Here is a 25,764-nt window from a genome sequence, read left to right on the forward strand (position 1 = left end):
ATATTAATATTAAATATCAATATATTATTTTTATTCAGTTCTATGCAACAATAAAATAAAAAAAAAAAGTAAATGATTCAAATGATGTATAGTCCTACAAAGCTATTATTATCAGAGCATGTGAGCAGAGCATAGCATCATGAGACGTTAGCGTCATTTTACCAGCGTTGCCCAGTACATAGGCCTATGACACCATAGAGATATGGATTTGTTTTCAATACCCCTCTGTATATAGTTCATTGTATTTTTTTTTTTTTATTGTAATTATAACCTTTTTTATTGATTTCCTGATGTTATTGTTACTTTGCATGGTGTGATTTGTCACTAAATAAAGCGTTATATAAAAAAATAAAAATAGTCCTACTACAGTAGTGCTACTGCAAACAGAAACAAGTATATTCTGTTATTTGAGCGGATTTTGCTTTTCCGGTGAGCATGAGTGTACATGAGTGGAGTGTCGCACGGGCCGTGAGCAACTGAACGGAACGCACATTCATAGAGCGGAATATTGAGCAGAGCGTCAGCTAGAGGGAGAATGAAACCGGTGTGCTGAACACTGCTAGGCAGTGCGGCGCACCATGTATTTTCAGACGTTTTTCTCTTTCAGCCAAAAACCGATAATGCCATTTTCAGACGATAATTTTCGGCGGCCAAAATGTCGGTGCATCCCTAATCTGTAGCATACTAATGAACAACCTTCTGAGAACCTTTCAAAAATATTTAACTAGGGTGTCTATGCTGCATTGGACATCTCATCAGTGAATTCAGCCATAATGTCATGAAGCCAAATGTCCCGTTCCTTTTGTGAAGTGTCCACCAAGTAGATAACCACCTTACGGTCCCAGGGCTGTGATGCCTCCTGCACCGATTCCAGCTGGGCTACCAGGGGCTTCTTCTCGACATGGTTCCTGAACACAATGGAGGCCTCCTCAGACCACTGCCTAGGTTTCAGACCTGGAAAGATCAGAAACACCTTCAGATCTACAAAGAAAATCACACCTGAACTTCTCAAAGTGGCAAAATTAAAAGAAGGAGTTGTTTTGAGATCAGTTCTTTCTGAGATACAGCCAGTATCATGTGGCCCATATGAGTCAGGGACTTTGACCAGCCTCTTTGGAAGCAGGAGTGATAGTCAAAACAGCACACAGTCTGTAAAGTGATATGGTAAGTGATCTGAATCTGGAACTCAGCTTTCCACAAAAGCAATTTCCTTTCACCTTTTAGAGCTGTTCTCCTTTAGTTGAATTTGATCCCAACAGGTATCATTTATTTCACTTGTTCGGATCAAAAACAACTAACCTGACTACACTTTTTATACGTCTTCGTTTATATAAACCAACATATTTTTTTATTTATTATTGTATTTTGCTGTTTTTTTATGATATGTTATTCTGTGTATTTTTTGTATACTGTTTAAAGAGTTTGGGGTCAGTAAGATCTTTTCATATTTTTGAAAGAGGTTGCATTTTTAATAAAAAATACAGTTAAAACAGTAATATGAAATGTTATATTATTTACATTTAAAAGAACTTTTCTATTTAGATTAAAATTTCATGTATTCCTGTGATGGCACAACTAAATTTTCAGCAGACATTACAGTCTTCACACAATCTTTCAGAAATAATTTTAATATTCTGATCTGATGCTCAAGATTTTTTTTTATTAATATCAATATTGAAAACTACATTTTTTCAGGATTATTTGATTAATGGAAAGTTCAAAAGAACAGCATGGGAAATCTTTTGTAACATAAAGGTGTTTACTGACGCTGCTGGTAAATTTAACGTGTCCTTGCTGAATAATAAGTTCATTTTTACTGGTACTGTACGCTTACTATACTGTATGTATAATAATGCATTAGAGCTTATTGGATATTGTTGAAGGAACATTCACAGGAACCGCATGGGATCATGGAAAAAGTCTCTTCTGAATGGACAGTGGATGGGTTTTGAGAGCTGATGAACTAGATGTCTAAAACAGCCTTTCTAACAGGAAATGAAGTGTACCAGCCAGCTGAGCAGTGATGGCCTGGAAGGGGAGCTGGCAGAACTCCTGGGTGAGGGGCCGGAGCTGGGTGCAGCTCACCAGCTCATGTTTGCCATAGTCCAGCTGAAACACTGACACCAGACCATTGGTCAGGACTCCTTTCACCAGTACACGGTACCAGCTTTAAAATGAAACAGATGATGAGTGGTCACATGACCTCACAAAACACTTCAGCCCCAAGCCTCTCAGTAACAATACAGTTGTTCTATTGCCCAAGTTATACACCAGACTATGCTGGTGTTCCTGGAGGGCCACCTTCCAGCAGAGTTTAGCTTTAGCCCCAATTAATAACATTTGAACCAGCTAATTCAGGTCTTCGGGATCATTAAACTTCCAGACAGTCATTTTGGAGCTAAACTGCAGGAAAGTGGCTCTTCAGAAGCAGAATTGGACCCCCCTGACCTAGACACATATACAAATGCACGCTTACTTGTTTTCCAGCTTGGCAGCACAGACCTGGTTCTTCTCCACTTTAAGTGGTTTCTCCTCCATCTTATTATAATGCAGAATAATCTCCCCCATCAAGTCCACCAGTTTGTACATATCCTGCCATGGCTGTAGCACAAAGTGCCCAGGATGGCATACGACTGTAACAAAAACGTCCATATTCTGCCCAATCTCGGGCAACTCCAGCAGTGGCGGAAGAGCCAGCTGTTCAGGCGGAGAGCCTGGAGGTGCGCTCTGGCTCCCCAGCAGAGATGACATCCTCTTGGGTGTGTGTGGGGCTTTATCCTGTCCGTTAGTGCTGAGGCTGGAGGTCTGGATGGTGGCAGGGTTTCCCGGGGCGTTGAGGGATTTTGAAGGCCCCCGGCTGCTTAAGAAAACATCCTTCTGCTGGTTCCACATATTAGAGTCGGCCAGCTGTTGGTTTAAACTGCAGCTTGTGTCGTGGAAGTTCTTGCTGGTGAAGAGATAAACATGAGCAAGGCGTTTGGGCTCATCCACTTTAGCTATCTAGAAAAACAAATGCAACTGTTTTTAGTGCTTCTTTTCTGCTGTTGTTGAGTACTTTGTACAAGCATCTTTATGCCTTTTCCACATTTTTTTCTTTCTGAAATTAGCCCGTTTTATGCTTGTATCTTATGTGCAAACAAAATAAAATAAAATGTGAAAACAGAGCAACATTATGATGTAACTGGCCTTCAAGCTGCAGTCACTGCAGTGGAGAACCGTGTCTCTCAGCCACTGGACAGCATCTGGAGTCCATGAGCCTACGCTTACAGGTAGATCTGCCAGACAACACTTCAGTGCCTGCAGAGTGACAAATAGGCAGACAGACAAGCTTACATATTGATCTAAGAATTAAATCAGCTCATTCAAAACTGACGGAGTCACCCTCATGTTATTCCAAAACAGTTTGATTCTTTGTTTCCTTGTCACATTTATAGCAAAATGTTTAAGCTGCTTTTTATACAATGAAAGTGAATGGGGACCATGGACAGCCTTGGATATGGAAAAAAGCAGCCTGGACATTTCTGCCAAACATAAAGTCATTACTGTTTACAAACAAAAGCAAGTCTTGCAGGTTTTTCATGCCCTTCATTCAAAAACTAAAAATGAACCCAAACTGCTGTTACAAACCACTATACTCATTAACCTCTTTGTGTCGTCATTAGCAGTTGTCTGACCTGAGCTGGGGTGGATATGAGGTCACACAGCAAAGGAGGTGGAATCTCTCTCAACTCAGTGACTTCGACCGATGCCTGAACGCCTACATCCACAAACAAGATGTCCAGCACCCGGCTGCCGTGCAAGTTTGTTATCTATGGCAAAAACACAGTGGACACGGTTATTGTCCTGATGCCACAGGATTCAGGAATGATAGCTAAATGTGAAATGTTTAAAGAGATCAGCTGAGATTATTTCAACAATAATTATCAATTTCAATAAAGGAACCAGATAATATTTTAGTGAATTAGATTTTATGCTGTGCTCACAACATGTTGGAATTACTAAAATTAGGAGATCGCCGACTTCTAAAAAACTATTCATGTCTTTGCAAATGTCATAATTACCGGTAGGAAACGCGTGACCATTTTGCCATTGTGTAAAAAGGAACAAAATGATAGTGGATTTAGTAGCTCAAAGGCTAATAGTTTGGTAGCAATCTCTAAATTTATGTTTGACGTAATGTTTTACAGTATATTTTATGTACAAGACATTTTATGTACAAAGGGCTAGTTCACCCAAAAATGAAAATTCTGTCATTAATTGCTCACCCTCATGCCATTCCAAACCCGTAAGACCTTTGTTGATCTTCATAACACAAATTAAGATATTTTTGATGAAATCTGAGAGCTTTCTGACTCTGCATAGACAGCGCAGCAACTGAAACGTTCCCAGGCCCAGAAAGGTAGAAGGACATCATTAAAATAGTCCATGTGACATCAGTGGTTCAACCTTAATTTTATGAAGCTACGAGAATACTTTGTGCGCAAAGAAAACAAAAATAACGGCTTCATTCAACAATTTCTTCATTTCCGTGTCAGTCTTCGGCGTGCATTCATGAGAGTACCACAATGCATGCGTGTGGTGCTGCTTATGCAGGAGCCGGCGTTCTGGCGTAGAATGTCCATCTCTCAGTTCATCGTCTGTTTAATCTGGTTCAAATAAGGCTGGGCAAAAAATTGCAAGTCATCCTCTCAATCGAAATCTTCAGACATGTTTACGAAGACTGTTTTATGTACAGCGTGCATCTTCTTCTGCTTGTAAACAAGGCGCAGCACATCCGGGTTCTACGCCAGAATGTCGGCTCCTGCGTCAGCAGCACACGTGTGCATCATGGTACTCTTGTGAACGTGCATCGAAGAATGATACGGAAGAGAAGAAAATGCTGAATGAAGTCGTTATTTCTGTTTTTTTTAGCACAAAAAGTATTCTCGTAGCTTTATAAAATTAAGGTTGAACCACTGATGTCACATGGACTATTTTAACAATGTCCTTACTACCTTTCTGGGCCTGGAACGTGGTAGTTGCATTGCTGTCTATGCAGGGTCAGAAAGCTCTAGGATTTCATCAAAAATATCTTAATTTGTGTTCAGAAGATGAACGAAAGTCTTACGGGTTTGGAACGACATGAAGGTGAGTCATTAATGACAGAATTTTTATTTTTGAGTGAACTATCTCAAATGTTTTGAAAGTATCATCTTATGATCAGCAAGGTTGCATTTATTTGATCAAAAATACAGTAAAAAACAGTAATATTGTGAAATATTATTACAGTTTAAAATATTTGTTTTCTATGTTAATATAAAAATGTAACTTGTTCCTGTGATGGCAAAGCTGAAATTTCAGCAATAATAACGCCAGTCTTCAGTGTCACATGATCCTTTTAAATCATTTTACATCATTTTACTTTTTTAGGATTCTATGATGAATGGAAAGTTCAAAAGAACATCCTTGCTAAATAAAAGAATAAATGAAAAAATCTTACTGACCCCAAACTTTTGATTGATAAAATGTAAGAGAAGAATCTCTGCAGTAATGAAGAAATATACCAACAAAGTCACACACAGAACCATTTTAGCATTATGAGTGATACCACAAAAATGAAAATGGTCTGAGTCTGAGGACATGAACAGCTCAGAGTCTCCTAATTGTTATCACATAATTCTGGTAATTACTGGGGCATGAGGGAACAATTCCATAAAATACAAATAAAGAAACAAAGGAACAAATAGATGAAATGCACATTTGAGGCCATTCAACTTACAAATTTACAATAGTCATTATTAACTCTTTTCTTTTCTTAACCATTCTACTAACAGAGCAGACTCACCTCCACCCGGGACCATTTGCCTTTATATCGAGCCAAACAGTTTTTGCCACAGAAAGGCCGTGAAACCAGCAACTCTGATGTGACCTTTCATAAGGGAAAGATATGTGAGCATATCCTGTCTGCCAGACAACGGGAGGGAACACATCATGAAATGGACAACACACTTCTCTACAGGGTGCTGATATGCAGTGTACTACAATATACAATTACTATTTAAAACACTTTGATAGATACATTGATGGCTAAGTTAGGCACTCTAGTACACAATCTGTGCCAGCAGGTAACTATTTACTGGGGATTATGTACTTGACGCCTGCCAACCTGATTAAACCCATAATCCCAATCTGTCTATTTGGGCCTCTTCACCTCCTCTAAAGAAGCCCCTAGCAACATATTTGAAGCTGCACATACATAGATTATTCCTGTTACAAGGGTGGTACCTGGGAATGTAAATAGTTTTCAGTCTTCTCCAGAATTCCGTTGAGTTTAGTCAGGCCTCTGGAAGGCACCTGACAGTAGATTGTTCCATCTGAACAAACGCTGGTCACGTTCACATTCATATAGGCACTGTCCTCCTAAGACAGAATACAAATATATATGTCATTCACTTAATCACTGATTAACACATCACAGGAATAAATTACATTTTAAAACGTATTAAAATACAAAACAGTTCTTTTAAATAGTAATAATATTTCAGAATATTACAGCTTTTACTGTATTTTTGATCAAATAAATGCAGGCTAGGTGAGCATTCAAGACTTTTAAAAAAGATTCGAACAACTTACGGACCCCAAACTTTTGAGTATTGATTATGCAACAGTTCTAGTCAACAAATTTGATTGGCTAGATGGATTTCCAAAAGCACTGGTATAATTGTTAAAAGTACTATAGTAGTATAAGTACTGTATGGTAGTATTACCAAACTTTTTGGACATGCTATATTGGCAATATCATGGTATTCTTGAGGCACATTGGCATATGCCCCAAGGTACCATCACAGTATTTTTTGGATATGAGGGTTTCATTGTATTATCAAACACTTTAATTTTTGGTTACCTTTAAGGGACTCTCTAAGGATTTGTCTTGCAGAGCTTTCATACAGGCAGCATTGATGTTGATATCGTCATCTTGTGATGTGTCATACAGGACCATCAGAGGCACTTCCTTACGCTCTAAAATCTCAGCCAATAGGATCTTGCCAGTGGCCATGGACTCAAACCTCTTCAGTACTGCCTGCTCCTGACTGAATGACTCTAGGCCTCAAACAAATTAATATAAAGACAATATTTGACATTAAACATGAAACTATTTTGTCTAAATGAATTCATAACTGAATGCAAAGCTCACCTGCTAGTTTGCATTTGGTGGCTTGGAAAGGCAATCTATAAAACTTTTCATGTAACTCAAATAATTTGCTCTTGCTGATGACTTCGGAAAAGCCATGATCCACATAGTACACCTGTTTAAACATCAACACACAAGTGCAGTAATAATTTTTACAAAAACAGAGCATTATCTTTATGAACAAAGATATTACACAAACATATCACGGATCAAAACAGCCTCAGTTCCACAACAGAAAACCATAATGATCCACTGTGAACTGCACTAGACCAGTGGTTCTCTACCAGTGGGCCGGGACCCAATTTTGTGTATTTGGTGTAATGCAATGTGTTTATGCGGTTTAACCTTTAAGACTCGTCCACGCCTTCCTAGAACACCTCGTTTAAACACGCCCCCACATGTCTACGTCACTGTGTGGGAAGATTTGCAAAAAAAACGCCCAAATATTCACGCAAAGAAAGAAGGCGTAACTTTTATTATCGCTGTAGTATTGTTGCCGCCGCCGCCATGTCGTGGAGACACTCTGTGTTTCGTTGTGAAAGCGAAACTACTTTGTTTGGCCTTCCTAAAGAGGACACAACTAGAAATCAGTGGTTAAGTTTTATTTACAACACTGTTCCAGAACAGTTCAACCCAAATATTCAGATGTGTGCAGCGCATTTTACGGAGGACTGTTTCCTGATCCTGGTAATCCATAATAAAAAGTGCCTCACACAGATGCGGGGGGTGAACAAAGCCCTCCTGTAGCGAACCAATGCGTTTTTGTAAGAAAAATAACCATATTTAAAACATAATAATCAATTTAATCCAGCTTGCGCTCACTGTTGTACACAGAAGCAGCTCCGGGCGGATGACGTAGGACGTCGGCGTTGCGCATGCGCCGCTCAGAAGAGACACACACGGAAGCGCAGGGGAGAGATCGAAACAAAATAACGGTCACGAATTAGAAGTACAAAACAGAATGTAGGAGGATTTCTATATAAGCCAAGAGGAGACAGGTTTTCCTTTGCTAAAGTAAGGAAACTTTGCTTCCTTTGCTCCTGTTAACAAACGTTGGTTTTCACAAGACTCACTGGCGCATGCGCAGCGCCGACATCTTAGTCATCCTCCCGGAGCTGCTTCCGTGTACAACTGTTGGCGCAGGCTGGATTAAAGTGATTATTACATTTTGAATATGGATATTTTTCTTACAAATACGCATCGATTCGCTACAGGAGGCCTTTGTTCACCCCCCAGAGCCGTGTGAGACACTGTTTTTTACGGTTGGGTGCTTTTTATTTAACTTCTTTTGGACTGAAGCACTGCAACACCTGCTGACTGCAATGATAGAGCTTGGAATAGCCAGGACAATTTTTAATATAACTCCACTCATACATTATCCGCCCGAAGCTGCTTCCGTGTACAACTGTTAGCACAAGCTAGATTAAAGTGATTATTACATTTTGAATATGGGTATTTTTCTTACAAAAACGCATCGATTCGCTACAGGACGCCTTTGTTCACCCCCCGCAGCCATGTGAGGCACTTTTTATTATGGATGGATGTGCTTTATTTAACTTCTTTTGGACTGATGAACTGCAACACCCGCTGACTGCCATGGAAGATCCAACAGCTTGGAAGATCAAAGTCAATTTTTTTAATTTTAACTCATTCATCTGAAAGAAGGAAATTATATACGCCTAGGATGGCTTGAGGGTGAGTAAATAATGGGCTAATTTTCATTTTTGGGTGAACTATCCCTTTAACTTTTATAAAGAATATCTCTTTGGATTTGAGACTTATCTTATCTATGCACGACCAGCTTGTAACACTCCAAAGAGAAAGGAAAACTTGAAATTGCATCATATGACCCCTTTAAAAAGCTAATTTTTTGTTTTTTTTCTACTGAGAAGCAATTGCTGATAAATTTGTGATTTGTGTGTTAAAGCTATTTCCGGAAGTCATATAAATTCATTATTGACCATTAAAGCACATTCAAATTACAGAAATTACATAAATTTACTTATTTTAATTTTAATAACAATATAATTGTTTTAGTTAATTATTTTAATATATTGCTCCTAGCTTCTGAAAAAAAAAGAAGTACCAGAAATATCTTACTCCACATGGGGGGCCTTTGAATATTGTCTAGGATAATAGGGGGCCTTAAAGTCAAAAAGGTTGAGAACCACTACACTACTCTATTATGTTCAGATGTGTTCTTTAATGACCCCATAACGCACCTTGACCTTGTCAGCCATGACCTCATACACTTGTGCCCGGAGGATCTCCTCCTCTTCCTCAGCACGTACAGCAGTCAGCTGACCTGGTAATGGTGAAGTCAGAGCCACCTTGTTGATGTCTTGCCCATAGAACTCTCTCATTTCATCTTCTAACTTTTCCTGCGCCTTGGAGTAACCTTCACCTATGTACCTGCATATAAACAGACACACACCCTTCATCAAGAGTACAAGAGTGGCCGTCAACTTTTACAGTGGCTTGACGTATTTTTTCTCCACAGGCATTTCCAAAAATTCTTCAAACAAAGAATTCTATTCTCTGATCCAATCCAACCTGCTCTGTGATGAATCGAAACATTACAACCCTTTTGATTTGTAAAAGTATTTTTGCACCAGACTGTTGCACTCTGTTTACTGATTCGATATAAAGTTAACAGATTCTAAGTAAAGGCATGATAAGGGCCACACCCCTCATGATCCATAGGATATTGATTATAAATCGCACCTCAGAATGACGCTGTTTGTGTCACTTGCTTCCACCACCAGAACAGAAGGGTATTCCTCTCTAGGGATGACAAGAGGAACAGTCTGGCTGCTCAAATGGCGCTCTGTTTCTTTCGTCTCTGAGCCAGCCAATCCTGACTGGTTACGGTTCTCATCCTCTACTACTTTTGCATACAGAATTGCTCTTTTGGGGTTGTCCGGCATGGGGTAGTCAATCGTGCAAATATCTGAAAGCAAAGTGAGGTGGTCCAGCACAAATTCCGGTAGTTTACATTTATATGTGTCCTGATACAGTTTAGGCAGAGCGTGGGCCCACAGGCCACTGCTGTATTTCAAGAGCAGCTCTCCAAGCTTCTGCTTGACGTCAGGTGGTAAATCCCTAGGGGACGCCAGAGTGCTTGATTTGGAAGTGGCAGATGATCTTTGAGTCTGAGGTTTTTTGTGATGAAATGGGGATTTGTCATGGGTGGGGGGTGTAGCAGCACTATGTGGGGTAATCTGGCTAGTTTCTTTAGCAGGGTACAGCAGCATCTCTTGAGGTTTGCTACTGCATGGTTTTTCAACCTGTAAACCAAGCAACAAGACAGCATTTTTATTCTGCAGACAAATACACAGAGCTAATTTATTATAATTATTTAAGCACACTTGAGTTTGAGGTCTCAACAGAACAAAAGGGACATTTCCCAATCAGTATGCATTTATCAACCACTTTACCGGACTGGATACCCTTAAACCTAACCCCAAATGGTTAAAGCTAATCAGGTAAAGCAGTTGAAAAACACCCACAGCCTGGGAAACACCTTTAATTGATTGAGCAATGCCCCCTAGGGTACTGCAGAAACCTATACTTGGGCAGACTTCTGGCTGCAATCTGGTGGCACAGTGACTGTGAACTACAATAGCCACATGCATGTGATCAATCCCCCAAAAATACAACACCGAGATGTTCGAGATATTAAAATCAGTTTAACATCTTCAGTGTCTTGGCATAATGTTGACCAAGTTTGGTGAGAATCACATGAATTGTCTCCAATTCTCTCTCCAACCCTTAGAATTAAACTGGCAAAAATACAGAGCTGTAGGTGCTACACACAGCCAGGAACATCAAAAGAACAAGGTAAATATGTGTTATGTTAATGGATTTGGATTTCTGACTTCAAAATGGTCTTATATTGTCAATAAATGGTCTTTTTGAACTAGGGAGGACATTGTAAGTTCTGAAAGTTACAATTTGTTTTCATAAATTGATTCTCATATCTTGATCCCCGCAATGACACAATTACACATAATGCTAATTACGGTGTTCTAATGACATCAGATGACAGGCATCTATAAACTTACTGTACAAATGTGCGGCCAGTGTTCCAGGTCTTTCAGGGCTTCATTGGGTAGATCTTGTTTATAATGCTCTCGATACAGCTGAGGCAGCTTGGATACCCAGAGGCCATTGCTGTGCTTGTTAAGAACCTCTTTAAGACGGGACTGCACCAGCTTGGGACTGTAAGGTGCAGAATGAGGCAGCTTGGGTTTTGCTGGAGTTGTGTTTTCATTCAGGTTAGAAGGGGCTAGAAATATCAACAACATAAATGCTGCAGCTTATTAGCAATGCTGCAATGACAAACTATAAACTAAAACCATAAACAGATGCTGAATAAATTTGCAATGAATCACAGACTCTATTTATCAAGTCTTATGACAATTTTGTCATTATTTATTCACCCTCAGATCTTTCGAAGCGAATATCACTTTCTATTGATGACATTTTTTCCCCTATTCTGGGTGAACTATCACATTAAGATATAGCCCATAGCAACATTAGAATTGAAGGCATGTAGTCCTGAGAGATCACTGTGTAACAGCGGGGGCTTTTTGCCCGTTTTAGACAGAAGACGACTGTTCTCTTTTCATCCTAAATGAACATCCCATGCCTGGAATGTTTTCTGAGACAGGAAGTTAAGTAACAGAGTCCAGGATAACTATTACCTTTAAAGGAGTTTCTTGTGGAGAGAAATGATTAGACAGTCTGCATATTTAACACTTATCCACCCAAAATTTGCTCACCATTGCTCTGCTGTTGGTTTTGGGAGAGGTGGGCATGGACTTCTTTTTGGAATCTGGGGGGAAGGGTCATTCTTTTCTCTGATCTAGAAAAAAAAAAACATGAGATTATATTAAGGAGATCTTAAAATCTGTCATTTCTTAGATAATTGTAACGAATCATCCACTGAAGGCGAGCGTAAGTGAGAACCCAAGTGCAGTTTATTTACAGGTGATCCAAACATCCAAACATAATCCAAACAGACGAAGACTAGATACACAGACTTGACTTGACTAGGCATGAACAGACTTGACGAGGCATAACAGACTAGACTCACCGACAGCGGGTTACAACATCAATATACGACCAGGCACAATAGGAACAAGATGGCTACTTATAGCAAACAAGAGGGTCACATGACAAGAACAAACCAATGGGAAACAAGACACATGACTGAGACAACCAATCAGAACATGACACAGACAAGGGAATCACATGACTAGACAATAACCAATGAGAGCATGACACATACACAAGGCAGAGAGACATGAGGCAAGGGAAGCATGACACTAACAGCAGTAATCAAACTAAAATAAAAGACATGAGAACATGACAAAAACAAAACCCAAACCCCACATTACATATCCCGCCCTCTAAGGGCGGCTCCAGACGCCCAAACAAAACTCAAAAAGTCCAGGAGGGTGGTGGAGTGGAGGCGGAACTGGGGGAGGGATGCAAAGCTCTTCAATGGCGGCCATATTGTTAAGAATCTCCTGAGTGTGATGATGTATGATGTGAGCAGGCTCTGGCTTGGCAGACGTGACGTGAGCAGGCCCTTGGGTAGCAGACATGAGATTAGCAGACTCTGGCTTGGCAGACGTGACGTGAGCAGGCCCTGGGGTAGCAGACATGAGATTAGCAGACTCTGGCTTGGCAGACATGAATTGATCAGGTTCTGACTTGGTAGATATGACATGAGTAAACTTTGACTTAACTGGCATGACGTGAGCAGGTCCTGCGAGCAGGTTCCGTAGACTCTGACATGACTTGAATAATCCCAGACGTAACGTGAAAACATTTTGGTGTGGCGGATACTGGAGGATAGCAGGATTCCTCATCAACTATCCCCACAGTAAATGGAGAGCCAGCCAAACGGAGTGCAAAGTCAATGTATTGTTCCAGTGACCAGTGTGGGGTATTGCGTGGCATTAACTGTGAAATGTTTTTGTCCAAACCAAAACGGAAAATGTCTTTAAGGAAAGTATTGTTGAAGTCTACCAAATTACACAATTTACAAAAGTCCGCCACATAATCCTCAATGGGCCTGTTATCTTGGCGGAGGCGAACTAGGCGATCTGCTGGGTTCATATTGAGGCTGGTCGTGTATTCTGTAACGAATCATCCACTGAAGGCGAGCGTAAGTGAGAACCCAAGTGCAGTTTATTTACAGGTGATCCAAACATCCAAACATACGAAGACTAGATACATAGACTTGACTTGACTTGACTAGGCATGAACAGACTTGACGAGGCATAACAGACTAGACTCACCGACAGCAGGTTACAACATCAATATACGACCAGGCACAATGGGAACAAGATGGCTACTTATAGCAAACAAGAGGGTCACATGACAAGAACAAACCAATGGGAAACAAGACCATACATACACAAGGCAGAGAGACATGAGGCAAGGGAAGCATGACACCAATCAGAACATGACACAAAGAACAGAGGAACCAATGGCATGAAGACAAGAGGGCAAGGGAAGCATGACACTAACAGCATGAAATAATTCCAAAATAAAAGACATGAGAACATGACACAAAAACAAAACCCAAACCCCACATTACAATAATATACTGCAAGATTTTAATTGATTTTAATTTAATTTTGATGGAGTGTATCCAGTATTATAAAACAGCCAGTCAGCACTCTTTACAATGAACCAGATTTAGACCTCTTTAGGTGGACCAAAAGCAACCAGTTCTCATTTTGGTCCAGAAGAAGGGACCTCAGTCCACAATTTTTTAATCTAGCCACTAAAAAAAAAAGAAAATTCACCCTATTTTTTTTTTTTTTTTTACAAATTTACTAAATCATTATTGCTGGGTTATCCTCCTAATCTGTGTAATTAACTGTTCAGCCTATTTCTGCTGCAAAATAGCCTAGTACAGTTTTCATAAACTAAGCAACCAGGAGGGATATAGAGCAAATAATACAATGGTGATTGTAAGGACAAAAGCAGACATTTTGGCAAAGTGCTGCAAAATGATAAAGCAGGGGTATAGAGGTGTTTTTGCATATGATTCTAGGTGTCAAATGACCTAAACTCCCCCTCAACCTGTAGCGAAGGGAAAGTGCTGATTCATTGTGGACTGGTTTAGAATGGCTAATCTGTGAGAGAATGGAGGGAGGATTAACAAAACCCAGTACACCCGCTTAACTCTGCCACCCTCTGCACCCTCACAGCCATTGTGTGTGTGCCACAGTAAGTGATACAGAACACAGTTCTAAAGAGTGAGGTCAGTTGTTTGCTCTCAATAGTTTTTGTCTGGAGTGATTTCACACACACACACACACACAGACAGCACCCTCCATTCGACTGCTGAATAAGCACTGGGTTCAGACAACATTCTGAACTGTAACAATTCTGTTATTGCCAAGCAACTCTGACAGTATCAACAGCTAGAGACATGCAGTTGCAAAACTGGAAAACTATGAGTCTGTGAAGAATAAAGAGCTTGATTCTGTTCACTCATTTACGACTTGATTTGTATTCTCAGCTGCTTGCTCGGCAAAATGCTGCTCACACAATGGGTGTGCTTACTTTAAAAGATCAGTCGTAAGAAGATTTCGTAAGAAGACTGTACATGAATGTATCTTCTTTTTATCTTTCAATATATGATTTACCCTTGTCTTTCAAAGTACTTTAAATTATTTATTTGTAGCTTTCTTAATGTGGCTATAATGCAAAGTTTTACCTATTTTTATTGTAATTTATCAGTTTGAGACTCCATTTGACAGGCTTTGTGCTTTTGAGTCTTTCACCTTTCTGAGGGAAGGGAGGGTCTTCTTGTGGGTGTGTTTGGGGGTGTGCTGTGGGGTCTGCCGCCTTTCCCATCAGGCTGGGAGTCCCTCATGCTTCCTGTGCGAGAAACGGGGTCTCCATGCCCCTCTCCACGACCTCCACCTCGCCCCAGACGTCCACGATGGTCGGGCTGTCTCAAAGATGTCCTTGGCCTTGCTATGAAAGAGATGAGACAATATCTAAATCAAAAAGTAAAATATATAATCTAATAAATAAATATATATTAGACTGAAAATAGCAAAGAGAAAGAGACAAAATTTGAAGCGTTTGAGTGTCCTGTGCTGTGACCCATTTACAGTGTTTTGTAAAGACAGGAATTTCCTTGAACAACAATTTCTATTAACATTAAAGCACACTTCCTCACATGGACACTATTATTGCAGAATTACACTGTGTCTTCAAGACAATAAAGGATGCAAACCCATCATAAAAGTATCATAGAATTGGTCCATACGACTCATGCACGACATTCCATGTGTTGTTAACTGCTGTGATTGGATCACTGATCAATGAGTCAGTGAGAGGAACCTGAGACAATGTCAGTCTGACTCGTGCTGTTTTTTTCAACCAGATCAACAGACTAACTGAAAAACAAAAATCCAACTCAAAAGAACAATTTGTTCACAAATCAGATATTACTGCTTCTCTCATGAAAACATCAAAGAGAGCTATGTTAAATGAATGCCAATATTTTTAGGGAAATGTGGCTTAGATATCTGTCTGTTCTTCACACAAAACTGTCATAGAGCTTCAGAAGACTTGGAATATTGAGCATGAGTAATATGGACTGCTTTTATGGGTAGTATACTGCTTTTGCTCCTTTTGTGCTCAATTTCTCCTTTGTATTCCATGGAAGAAAGACAATCATACATGTTGTGAACAACATGAGGGAAAGTAAAGTTTTGGGGTGGGCTATCTCTTTAACAAATCATCACAGAAACTATAAAAATGCCAGTTTGTTGCGTGTAATCCTTTAATCAAACAGATGAAGCAAAACACTGTAAACTAGATCAAACATATATCATCATCGCACACAAGTCAGCTTACTTTACAGACAATCTATAAGGTATTACTCTGCACATTCTCCAACAAGAGAACCACGAAGCTTCTGGAACTCAGCATGATCACTAGAAATTAGAACATGCAGCAAAAATAAAAATTTTTTACACATCCAGATAACAAAGCATATGAAATGCAACAGCAGCTGCGAACTTGTCTTAAAGGGGTCATATGATGTTGCTAAAAAAGAACATTATTTGGTGTATTTGGTGTAATGAAATGTGTTTCTGAATCTTAAAGCGCATAAACAAATTTCATTACACCAAATACACAAAATAATGTTCTTTTTATCAACATCATATGACCCATTTAAGTAAATAACCATTACAATTAACAACAATTAGCTAATATTAATAATATTACAATTAATAACAATTACACACTGTGTCAACCAGACTATGACTTAAAACCCATCTTCTCTCATACACATTCAGTATGACATCATATCACTAACCTGACTAAAACATAATGACATCATGCCTTCCAACCCGGCAGTATACTCAGCCAGCTGCTTCCTAACAGCGCAAGCCGTCCAACCGGCCTAGTGTGGAAAAGTGGCAGCAATTTAACACCTTTATCACTGTCTACAGCCCTCCTGAGATAAGCGTTCCATAGACCGATAGTTTGTGCAAGACAGAGGATGGTGAGCTAAGAAGACAAAAACGCAGCAGCGGCAGTTGAGGCATTAAATCGCAGATGAGGGGGAAAAAAAGAAACGTTTTCAGACAATCCTCCCCTGAACAGCCACACAGGCTCTGCTGTACGTCTCCACAACACTGCAGTCTCCAGACCTCCCTCTCTCTCTCCCCGTCTAGGTCAATACAGATTCCCGCTTTCTGCTGTATCAAGTACTGAGTCACTGATCAAGGGACAGCATGAGCCCTGAAAATGCTAAAGCTGACAGTGAGTTTGCAGTTCCCAGAACAGCTGCAACCTGTAATCTGAATGGTCTAATGCAGAGCTTTATTCTTAGTACATCCAGAACTGTGCTCACATCCTCAGAGGCCGTATGCACAACCAAAAAAGACACAGGATGCACAGGACACTAGCATACATCCTCTTTAAAATGTCTTCTGGATAACACATTTCAAGAAGTGTTGCATTCAGAGTCGCATTTAACAAATCTGTAAACTGAAACAAAACAAAACATACCTTAATGTAATTTCTATTGAAGCTTGTATGCCATATTTACAGAAAATGTATTTGTAATTACACATTTTGTAAGGATTAGGTTGCAATTTAGTAAAATTTTAAATATATGAACTTTAAATGTAATATTAAATAACGCTACAGTATTTCAGTCAACACATCAAAATACTCTAAGTGTACTTCTTTTAAGCATGGCAAAAGATTATTAATGATTTCAAATGTACTTTAAAGTACAACTTTTACTATACATCCTCTATACAATGTCTTCAATGTCAATGTCATGAGTTACACTCAGTCATATTTACCAAAACTAATTAAGAGTCTCACCGTTCAGTACAAGAGGAGCTGCAGGTTTGACTCTCATTTGACAGTTTACCACTTGATGTCGGCCGGTCCTCTTCGCTGTGTGCTGACGGGCCGCAAGCTTAGTAATGTGGGTCATCTCGTTTCCTGTGGTAGCGTGGCACACCACCTATGGGTTTTTAACCATTTAAAGTTTTAGTATTCACATATACCTGCTAAATTACTGAATTTCAAAACGTAAGAGAGAGACTTACCTCCCCAGACTGCCCTTTATCCAGTTTCACGACTGAAGGCATGCTGTGCAGGAGGGCATCCAGCGTGGCATACCCCAACTGTTTATAAGGTATGAGCTCACCTGTCAGGTCTTTATACTCTACCTGCAGGTTAGACAGTGACACGCCACTCTTGCTGGACTGCAGCACCGCCCTTACCATCTTCTTCACCAGTTCCTCATCCGCCATCTGAAAAACAACAAGAAGTAATGGTGTTGGATCTGGTCTGGAGACACTACTGTTCAAAAGTTTGGGTTGGTAAGATATTTAATTTTTTTTGAAAGAAGTCTCTTTTGTTCAACAAGGCTGCATTTATTTGATTAAAATATAATAAAAACAGTGATATTGTGAAATATTATGAAATATTCTATTTTAATATATTTTGCATTGTATTTTATTGTATTGTATTATTGTATATGTATTTTATTTCTGTGATGGCAAAGCAGCCATTACTCCAGTCTTCAGTGTCACATGATCCTTCAGAAATCATTCTAATATGCTGATTTGGTGCTCAAGTAATATTTCTTCTCATTATCTATTGAAAACATTTGTGCTGCTTAATATTTTTGTGAAAACCAGTACACTTTTTTTCCAGGATTCTTTGACTCTTTGAAAGTTCAAAAGAACAGCGTTTGAAATTGTTCATACCAATTTAAAAGTCTTTATTGTGAATTTAATCCACTCTGTCCGAACGAAAAGTATTAATTTCTTCTGTAAAAATAAATTTTACTGACCCCAAATTTTTGAATGGCAGTGTACCTTTACACTTGATACCAATAAAACAATTTTGCACCAACAGATCATTGTAAAGCCACATTGGCAGAATAAATGAGGCTAGGTGGTCAGAGGTCACACTTGACTGTTAATGGGTTTATGAGTCCTACACTGATCTTCTCTATGTTGAAGAGTGTTATTGATTACAACACATAGAAAGCTACTGGACATCAATGACCATATCTGATAGCTCACAAACAGTTAAATGTGTTTAGAATAGATCTCATCAAGTCTTGTTTATCCAAACTAACCAATGCCAAGTAAGAGTATGCAACTGCCGTACTACTGGCATTTCATGTCATCTTATTCTAGGTATGGGCATAGTGGTATTGCTGATGTGACTAATGAATTGAGCAAAGCACACTAGCCGGTCACAACCAGACAGTTAAAGCTGCACAAATGGATCATGACATAACACATTGTTTATTATTTTTATGGCCAGTAAAAATGGCTTATGTTCAAGAAAGCAAGAGCCAACACCAGCAGTTTAAATCAGGAAGTATCCATGGAGACCACATTCAAACCCCTGTGAAAGAGAAATACACTTTAGCATACTTTTAAAAAGAGTATTATTATGAAAATAATATACTTTAAAAGAATATATTTAAGTGTGGTTCTGAATGTAATGTTTTCAAACACGTAACTGCATATACACTGCATAATTATAGTTTCAATTTATACTACATACAATTAGCTGAACTTTAGAGTGCTTTTTTGGCCCACTTGAGCAGGATTTACAGTAAGTAGGCTAAAGCTTTATATGTAATTTCATAATTACTTCTATTGTCTTTGAAATATGGTTAAAGTCTTCAGCTGAAGTCTTCTGTACCTACAAGAATTTGTGTTAAATATACTTTAAAGTCATTTTTATTGAAACGTGTATGTTTTTAAATATATTTGTAATGATTAAATTGCAATTTAGTACATTTAAAATAAGTTAACTTTGGAATATTAACACAATACAGTTCAAACTATTATCAAGTACATTACATGTGCTTTAGTACTGCATGTTAGTCAACATATCAAAAGAAGTGTACGGGTAACAACATGAACGAACAATGAACAATACATTTATTACAATATTTGTTAATGTTAGTTAATGAAAATACAGTTGCTCATTGTTAGTTCATGTTAATTCACAGTGCATTAACTAATGTTAACAAACACAACTTTTGATTTTAATAATGCACTATTAAGCATCCATTTTGACAAGTGCCTTTTTAAAAAGTGTACTTAAGTGCCTTTAGAAACATAGTCATGACAGTAACTTTAAGTATAGGTAAGTGGCCTTTTATTTCATAAATATTATATTATCTGCAAGTACAGTTTTTTAAGTGCACCACAGATGCACATTCAATAGTGTAACAAACAGCTACCCAACCTTTGCAATTAATGCAAACCTTAACCCATAATGCCAATCACTGTTAGCATGTCATTATATCACACATATTCCATTACAATTTCTGTATTATCTTCTATTACTTAATAGTGGTGTACACATTTAAGAGACAATTTTAATGCATGTGCATTTCATAAATAAATCTACAAAAAAATAGGGTTGAGTATGCCTGTAATAAATGTCATAGTAAATCACGAAGGTAATTGACATGTCAGGTCAAGTACTGTAGTGACAGCAGTGTCATACATTATAATAATTCATCGAAAACTACTTTAAGCAGCCATAAATAGGACTGCAATATTGTATTGTTGCGACCTTCCGTGTTATGTCAACACACCTGAAGCACAACGTGAGCATCTATCGCATGAAATGAAAGAAAAAGTAATGAGAATTGGCATTTCAGCGCTCGTGTGCACTACACGTTTAGAAAGTTGACGAGCTGTTTTCAGGACAGATAGAGACACAGCCTTTATCCTGGACAACAGTTTACGACGGTCGCCATCAAAAACACTTTATAGCTGTATTTTACACAGCTCTTTTATAGTCAGACGACTTTATTTAGTTGAGGTTAGATGTAAATTAGTGTATTTACAGCAGGATAGTTGACACAATGAGCATGCATCATATTTACAGTGTAACGTTACGTGTACACCGGCCAACTAACTACTGTTGCGAGACTTATCCGCTCCCTCCGGCCATGAACTCCCAAATATCTCACTATAAACACCTTTTAAATGTGTGTGCAGAGGTTTTATTTGACTTATTTGAACCGGGTGATTATTCGCAGTCTGTTTAGTACACTGTCAATCAAAGATACAGTAGTAGCAGCTCTAAAACCGACACTCATACGCGTCTATCTCTTCCACCAAAGCCGCTTAAGTATAAAGCGGTGAGTTCAGATACTTTCACAGTAGTGTCTCAAGTCTTACCGCTCAATGGACGTGGGTCGGTCAGACCGGTTTAGGTGACAGTGACTGGCTCTGTGACACTGGTCGCCGTGCCCTCCTCGCGGTCTGTCCCGCACTCCAGCTGAGAGCTGCTCGCACCATCCCATCTGTAATCACACAAAACGCGCATGCGCGCTACACACACACACACACACACACACACACACACATATATATAGATGGATGGATGGATGGACGGATGGATGGACGGACGGACGGATGTAGTAGTTCATATATTTATATTAAAATAAAATATATTTTGCATTATATTTGTGTGTATATATTATAAATATACCTAAACTCCTTACTATAATGCAACACACACACACACACACACACACACACACACACACAGACACACACACATAGCATAAGCAGGCACATAAGACTACTGATGTACTACGTCCTTTACTGTGGTTTTACCAACATTCAAATGCTTCGTTTCTTTGTTGTGGGTTTATACTTTTAATCTTATAATGGTCGAAAAACGACCACATTTTTGTGATTAGGCTACCGCGCAGAAAAAAATAGAGAATCGATGCGTAGTTGTCAATATCAACTATTTAAACGATTTTGAGCCTATTATTACTAATCCTAATTTAATGTTAAATTGCTTACCAAGCCATACTTTAGCATAGTTTTGCACTGACCGTTCTATCAGAACAGCCAGCAGGTGGATTTCTCGATTTCAATGTTGCAAACTAATGAAGTTTCCACCAGAGGGCGCTTGGGTTCAAAATCCCGAATCTCCATTGAGCATTGTTCAAACCTCAGGCATTCATTCATTCATTCATTCATTCATTCGTTCGTTCATTCATTCATTCATTCATTCGTTCGTTCATACATTCATTTCATTTCATTTGAACACTAAAAATGTAATCACATTTAAATTATTATTATTTTAAATATTTTAATTACAAATAAGCTAAGAAGTTAATAGTAATCCAACTCTTAAAAACTAATTTAAACTGCCTTGTCCAGTATGTTACATGATTGTGATTGAGTCTGGATAATCACTTATATCTAAATAATGGCATTGATAAACGTCAAAACCTACTGACTTTAAAATATATAGTGAAAAAAAAAAAAATCAACCAGATACTCGATTAGGCTAATAATAACTGCCATTCTACCACAATCTGACCTGTTTGTTTGTTTTTGTTTGTTTGTTTTCTTTGTCCATAGAATACCCTCGTTCATTCTGTTCTCGCATGTTATTCTATTGTATTAACTATTATTAACTATTTTAAACTATTCTCATTTATGGTCATGAATGCTTGCAAAGTGTCAAAACTTTGGTGTGTTGTGGAACGTGCATACAACATTTCTATTATGATTGTGATGTTTACAGGCAACTACACAGACCAGTGTATTTTGTTATGTCAGTTTCTCAACTTCCCTATGAGGGTTTTTTACATTTACATTTACATTAGACAGACATTTTTATCTGAGGAAACATACACTGCATTGACCAGTACATATTCAGTTCACTGAGAATTGAACCCATTATCTTATAGCGTAGCGATGCACTAGTGTTTGAGCATCAGGAAAGCACACAGAAGTGCTTTCCCACATTTCTTCCTTTAAAATGTTCAAGTTTTTCAAAACAAATGTTAATATATTTACAATAATTACAATACTAAACTAATACTACAATAATAATAATTACAATACTTTTCATAATAGTCACAAGTAATGAACAAAACAAATGTTAATAAAATCATATGTTCATGTGTTTATTTTATAATGTGTGCAAAAGCACTGAAAAATTATTTTGGCAGTAAGCAATTTTGTTAACCTTGCCACGCACAAGTTTGAGTAGGCCTATAATAAAAGGGTTTTAAAACTCCACATAATTACACATAATTCAAGGGTTTTAAAACTCCACTTTCCTTTAGGCAACCAGAGAGGAAGAGGAAATGCTGACACTCTTCCTCTTAAGTTTTCTGAGTTCACCCAAATACAGAGACACACCTACTAAGTTTACACTTATAATACGGACCACCAGCGATTCTTTACTTCTTTACTCACTCCCTGTGATTATTAATTTTTGCTGAAACCTTGCGTGCCAAGCTTTTTTCCAAGGTTATTCATTTTAAAAACAAAAATGCTTACTGGTGTCAAAATCACAAACACGCGCTCCCTCTGACAGGGGTGCAGAGCTGGACCTGTTGCCTGTTCGCAAGACCACGTTGTTCTAGGCGTTAATTGTCTTTTCGCCTTCACCATTAAAGCCAGGAGTCAACAGTCTTGTGATGATGTAACATACGCTCTTAAAATCAGTTCCGCCACCTGTGCGCTTTTATTCGGTGACAGTGCGATGAGCGCGTGATGACGGGATGTCAGCCGCTGCTCGTGGAAACTCGTCCAAAACCGGGAACGGCGTAAAGTCTGATCCGGACAGAATTCGGACGGTACGCAGAGAGCTGTCGACTGAGTACGCGCGCAATGAATGGGATAATATGGAGTCTTCATCTAGAGGTAGGGACGCGGGTGAGCAGCACGACCACCAAAAAGAATTAAAAGAAAAAAGTGTTTCTTGATACATTTGTAATGCATCCTTATGTTAATGAACGTATGAGTTTGATCTTACGTTCTGAATAATATGACCATACATATTGCACTGCCTGATACTGGATACAATCTCTATTAACAGTTTATATATATATGAAAATCATATTATTTTCTTTTGACAACTTTTCAATTAAGCGACCATAGGGGAGAATGCTAAATAATTGTATAGTGCTGGTTTGAGCAGATGTTGCTCTCCAATGACTTCTAAGCACAGAAATCTAAAATTCTAGGTGTTTCTTGTTTTGTATCTTATGAATAGGCTCTTGTATTAAATTGGTAATCATTTCATTGAACTTTTCCTTCTAAAGTCCTTCACTTTCCATCCTGTTAGTCTTTTGTAAAATCCCAGAAATTTACAATGACATCATCCTCCAGGAAGTGGCATCACCATTTTGGTGGGAAATCAACAGCACGAACATCAATATATTTTAGCAATGGATGTTTTGTGGTATTAAATGGGTTGTCTCTAAAACATTCGAAACATCAGTTATGGAAGTTAAGTTGACACCCTTATAAGCTACCTCTATATGGCTAACAGGTCTTCATTTCCATCCTGTTAGTTTGTTGTAAAGGTAATTAAGTTTGAATTAATATGTCTGGACTTGACTACAGTGTTTCTGAAAGCCTGATGTAAAATTCATTAAACTACAACACAATTATCTAGTAAAATGTTAAGCATTACAGAAATTACCCACATCATTATTAGTGCCAAGATTAAGGAAGTGTGTACATTTCTTTTCAGATTATAAAACCTCAAGAGGAAGCATCAAAGGTACTCCAGGAGCTCCTGATGATAATATACCAACAGGTGAATCCAGCTCAATACTATACTGTGACAATACGAACTTCCTCTTAATTCACTGTGACTGATGTGAATAAATCCTGATGATTGTGTAAATGACCTCCATTGTCTTAACCACATAATAATCTCAAATAATGATGAAATACTACGTAGGAAAACTGTCCAGAGTTGGCAGTTATTGGGCAGACTACGCTGAGACAAGTTTCTGGGACAACTTATTCACTGTCATGCCATTCCAAACCTGTATGACTTAATGGAACACAAACGAAGATATTCTATAGTGTGTTGGGAACCAAACCGTTTTGGTGAACCTAGACCTCCATTGTATAGTTATTGTACAGATTTCTCAAAATATCTTCTTTTATGCTCCACAGGGTGAGTAAATGACAGAATTTCCGTTTTTTGATGAACTATTCCTTTCATTGAACTCTGACCTGCTTCGGTGACAACTCAAAAAGAGTAACTTTTAGAGATCATACATTGGACTTTACAAAGCCCATTGACTGTCATTTATTAACCCTCTCTGTTAAACACAACAGTGAAACATCACGATTATGGTCAAATGCAAAATCAAACTGTGGATTGAACCATGAATATTGCTCTTGTGATGGGATGTTTTAGATTATAACCGAATTTAGTAGAATTTACAGCAGTATAAAGGTTTGGTTTATGATGTTACCCTACATTGACTGGCCTTTCCACATCACTGAATCATTTTCCTTACACATTTACTAGAGCTGACTGGAATATTTTCCTATATGTGGAGGCTGATCTGTTAGTGTTGGATGCAGTGGTAGATATAATGTTAACTTTATACTGTTTCCTGTGGCAGTGTTGGCTATGCAGCTGGCTATGGTGGAGGGGCCAGATCGACTTCCTGCCGATGAGGACACACAGGAAGTGCTTTGCAGGAAACTTTGTGTGCTGGAAGCTGACCTCTCAGGGGTCATGACCTTAATCTCTGTATGGCCGTCCCTATTCAGACTGCATAAAATATTCGAAACCTTTCTGAAATGTGTTTAAGAAAATATACACACATTTAACATACTGGTTTCCCTGTCTTGCAGGAACTGTCTGCTCATTTTGTATCCATCAACAGTGAGGAAAGGACTATATTTATCACCTTTGATGGGGATAGATGGGGATAGAGGAACCAAACCAAAACCAGCTCTGGAGCCAGTCATTCCCTTTCATGAGTATGTGTCACCTTCTGAATTTCATAAGAACTTATTGTCATAAAATCAACAGACCACACACAACTAAGAACAATGATTTTTTTTTTGCTTTTACTTGTCAAGGTGGTTTCTAAAGTCCTGCCCAGAAGGTATGTTAGTGGGTGGTGGAAAGGACACCAGTGACCTTCCCTTCCAAATTGGTGAGAAAATGTTTAAATATACATACATATATATATATATATATATATATATATGTGTGTGTGTGTGTGTGTGTGTGTGTGTGTGTGT

General features: G+C 38.5%; 1 protein-coding gene and 1 pseudogene across 1 annotated transcript; one reads left to right on the forward strand and one right to left on the reverse strand.

Moving 5' to 3' along the window:
- Nucleotides 1-123: 123 nt before the first annotated feature.
- Nucleotides 124-21,045, reverse strand: tdrd7b (tudor domain containing 7 b). Its single transcript, XM_016451778.1, has 17 exons — nt 20,908-21,045; nt 17,788-17,994; nt 17,558-17,702; nt 14,983-15,178; nt 11,956-12,038; nt 11,236-11,459; nt 9,896-10,458; nt 9,394-9,583; nt 7,175-7,286; nt 6,884-7,086; nt 6,265-6,399; nt 5,825-5,908; nt 3,675-3,809; nt 3,187-3,297; nt 2,477-3,000; nt 2,007-2,167; nt 124-954 (listed from the first exon to the last, which is right to left on the reverse strand). Exons 2-17 carry the CDS (start codon nt 17,992-17,994, stop codon nt 734-736), a joined length of 3,294 nt encoding a protein of 1,097 aa, XP_016307264.1. The 5' UTR covers nt 20,908-21,045; the 3' UTR covers nt 124-733.
- Nucleotides 21,046-23,248: 2,203 nt separating this feature from the next.
- LOC107661957 (SH3 domain and tetratricopeptide repeat-containing protein 1-like) overlaps nt 23,249-25,764 on the forward strand; it is an 18,446-nt pseudogene continuing 15,930 nt past the window's right edge.

This window comes from Sinocyclocheilus anshuiensis, unplaced genomic scaffold, assembly GCF_001515605.1.
Source record: "Sinocyclocheilus anshuiensis isolate Anshui unplaced genomic scaffold, SAMN03320099.WGS_v1.1 scaffold603, whole genome shotgun sequence".
Taxonomy (NCBI): Eukaryota; Metazoa; Chordata; class Actinopteri; order Cypriniformes; family Cyprinidae; genus Sinocyclocheilus; species Sinocyclocheilus anshuiensis.

Bases quoted from the DNA above. Each gene is read 5' to 3' on its own strand.
- tdrd7b (XM_016451778.1), bottom strand. From the start codon at position 17,994: ATGGCGGATGAGGAACTGGTGAAGAAGATGGTAAGGGCGGTGCTGCAG. The intron at 12,039-14,982 runs GTGAAAGACTCA...TTTTTTTTCTAG, and splicing joins CCCTCCCTTCCCTCAGAAAG to ATCAGAGAAAAGAATGACCC. The intron at 2,168-2,476 runs GTAAGCGTGCAT...TTCATTTTAAAG, and splicing joins GCTGCCAAGCTGGAAAACAA to CTGGTACCGTGTACTGGTGA.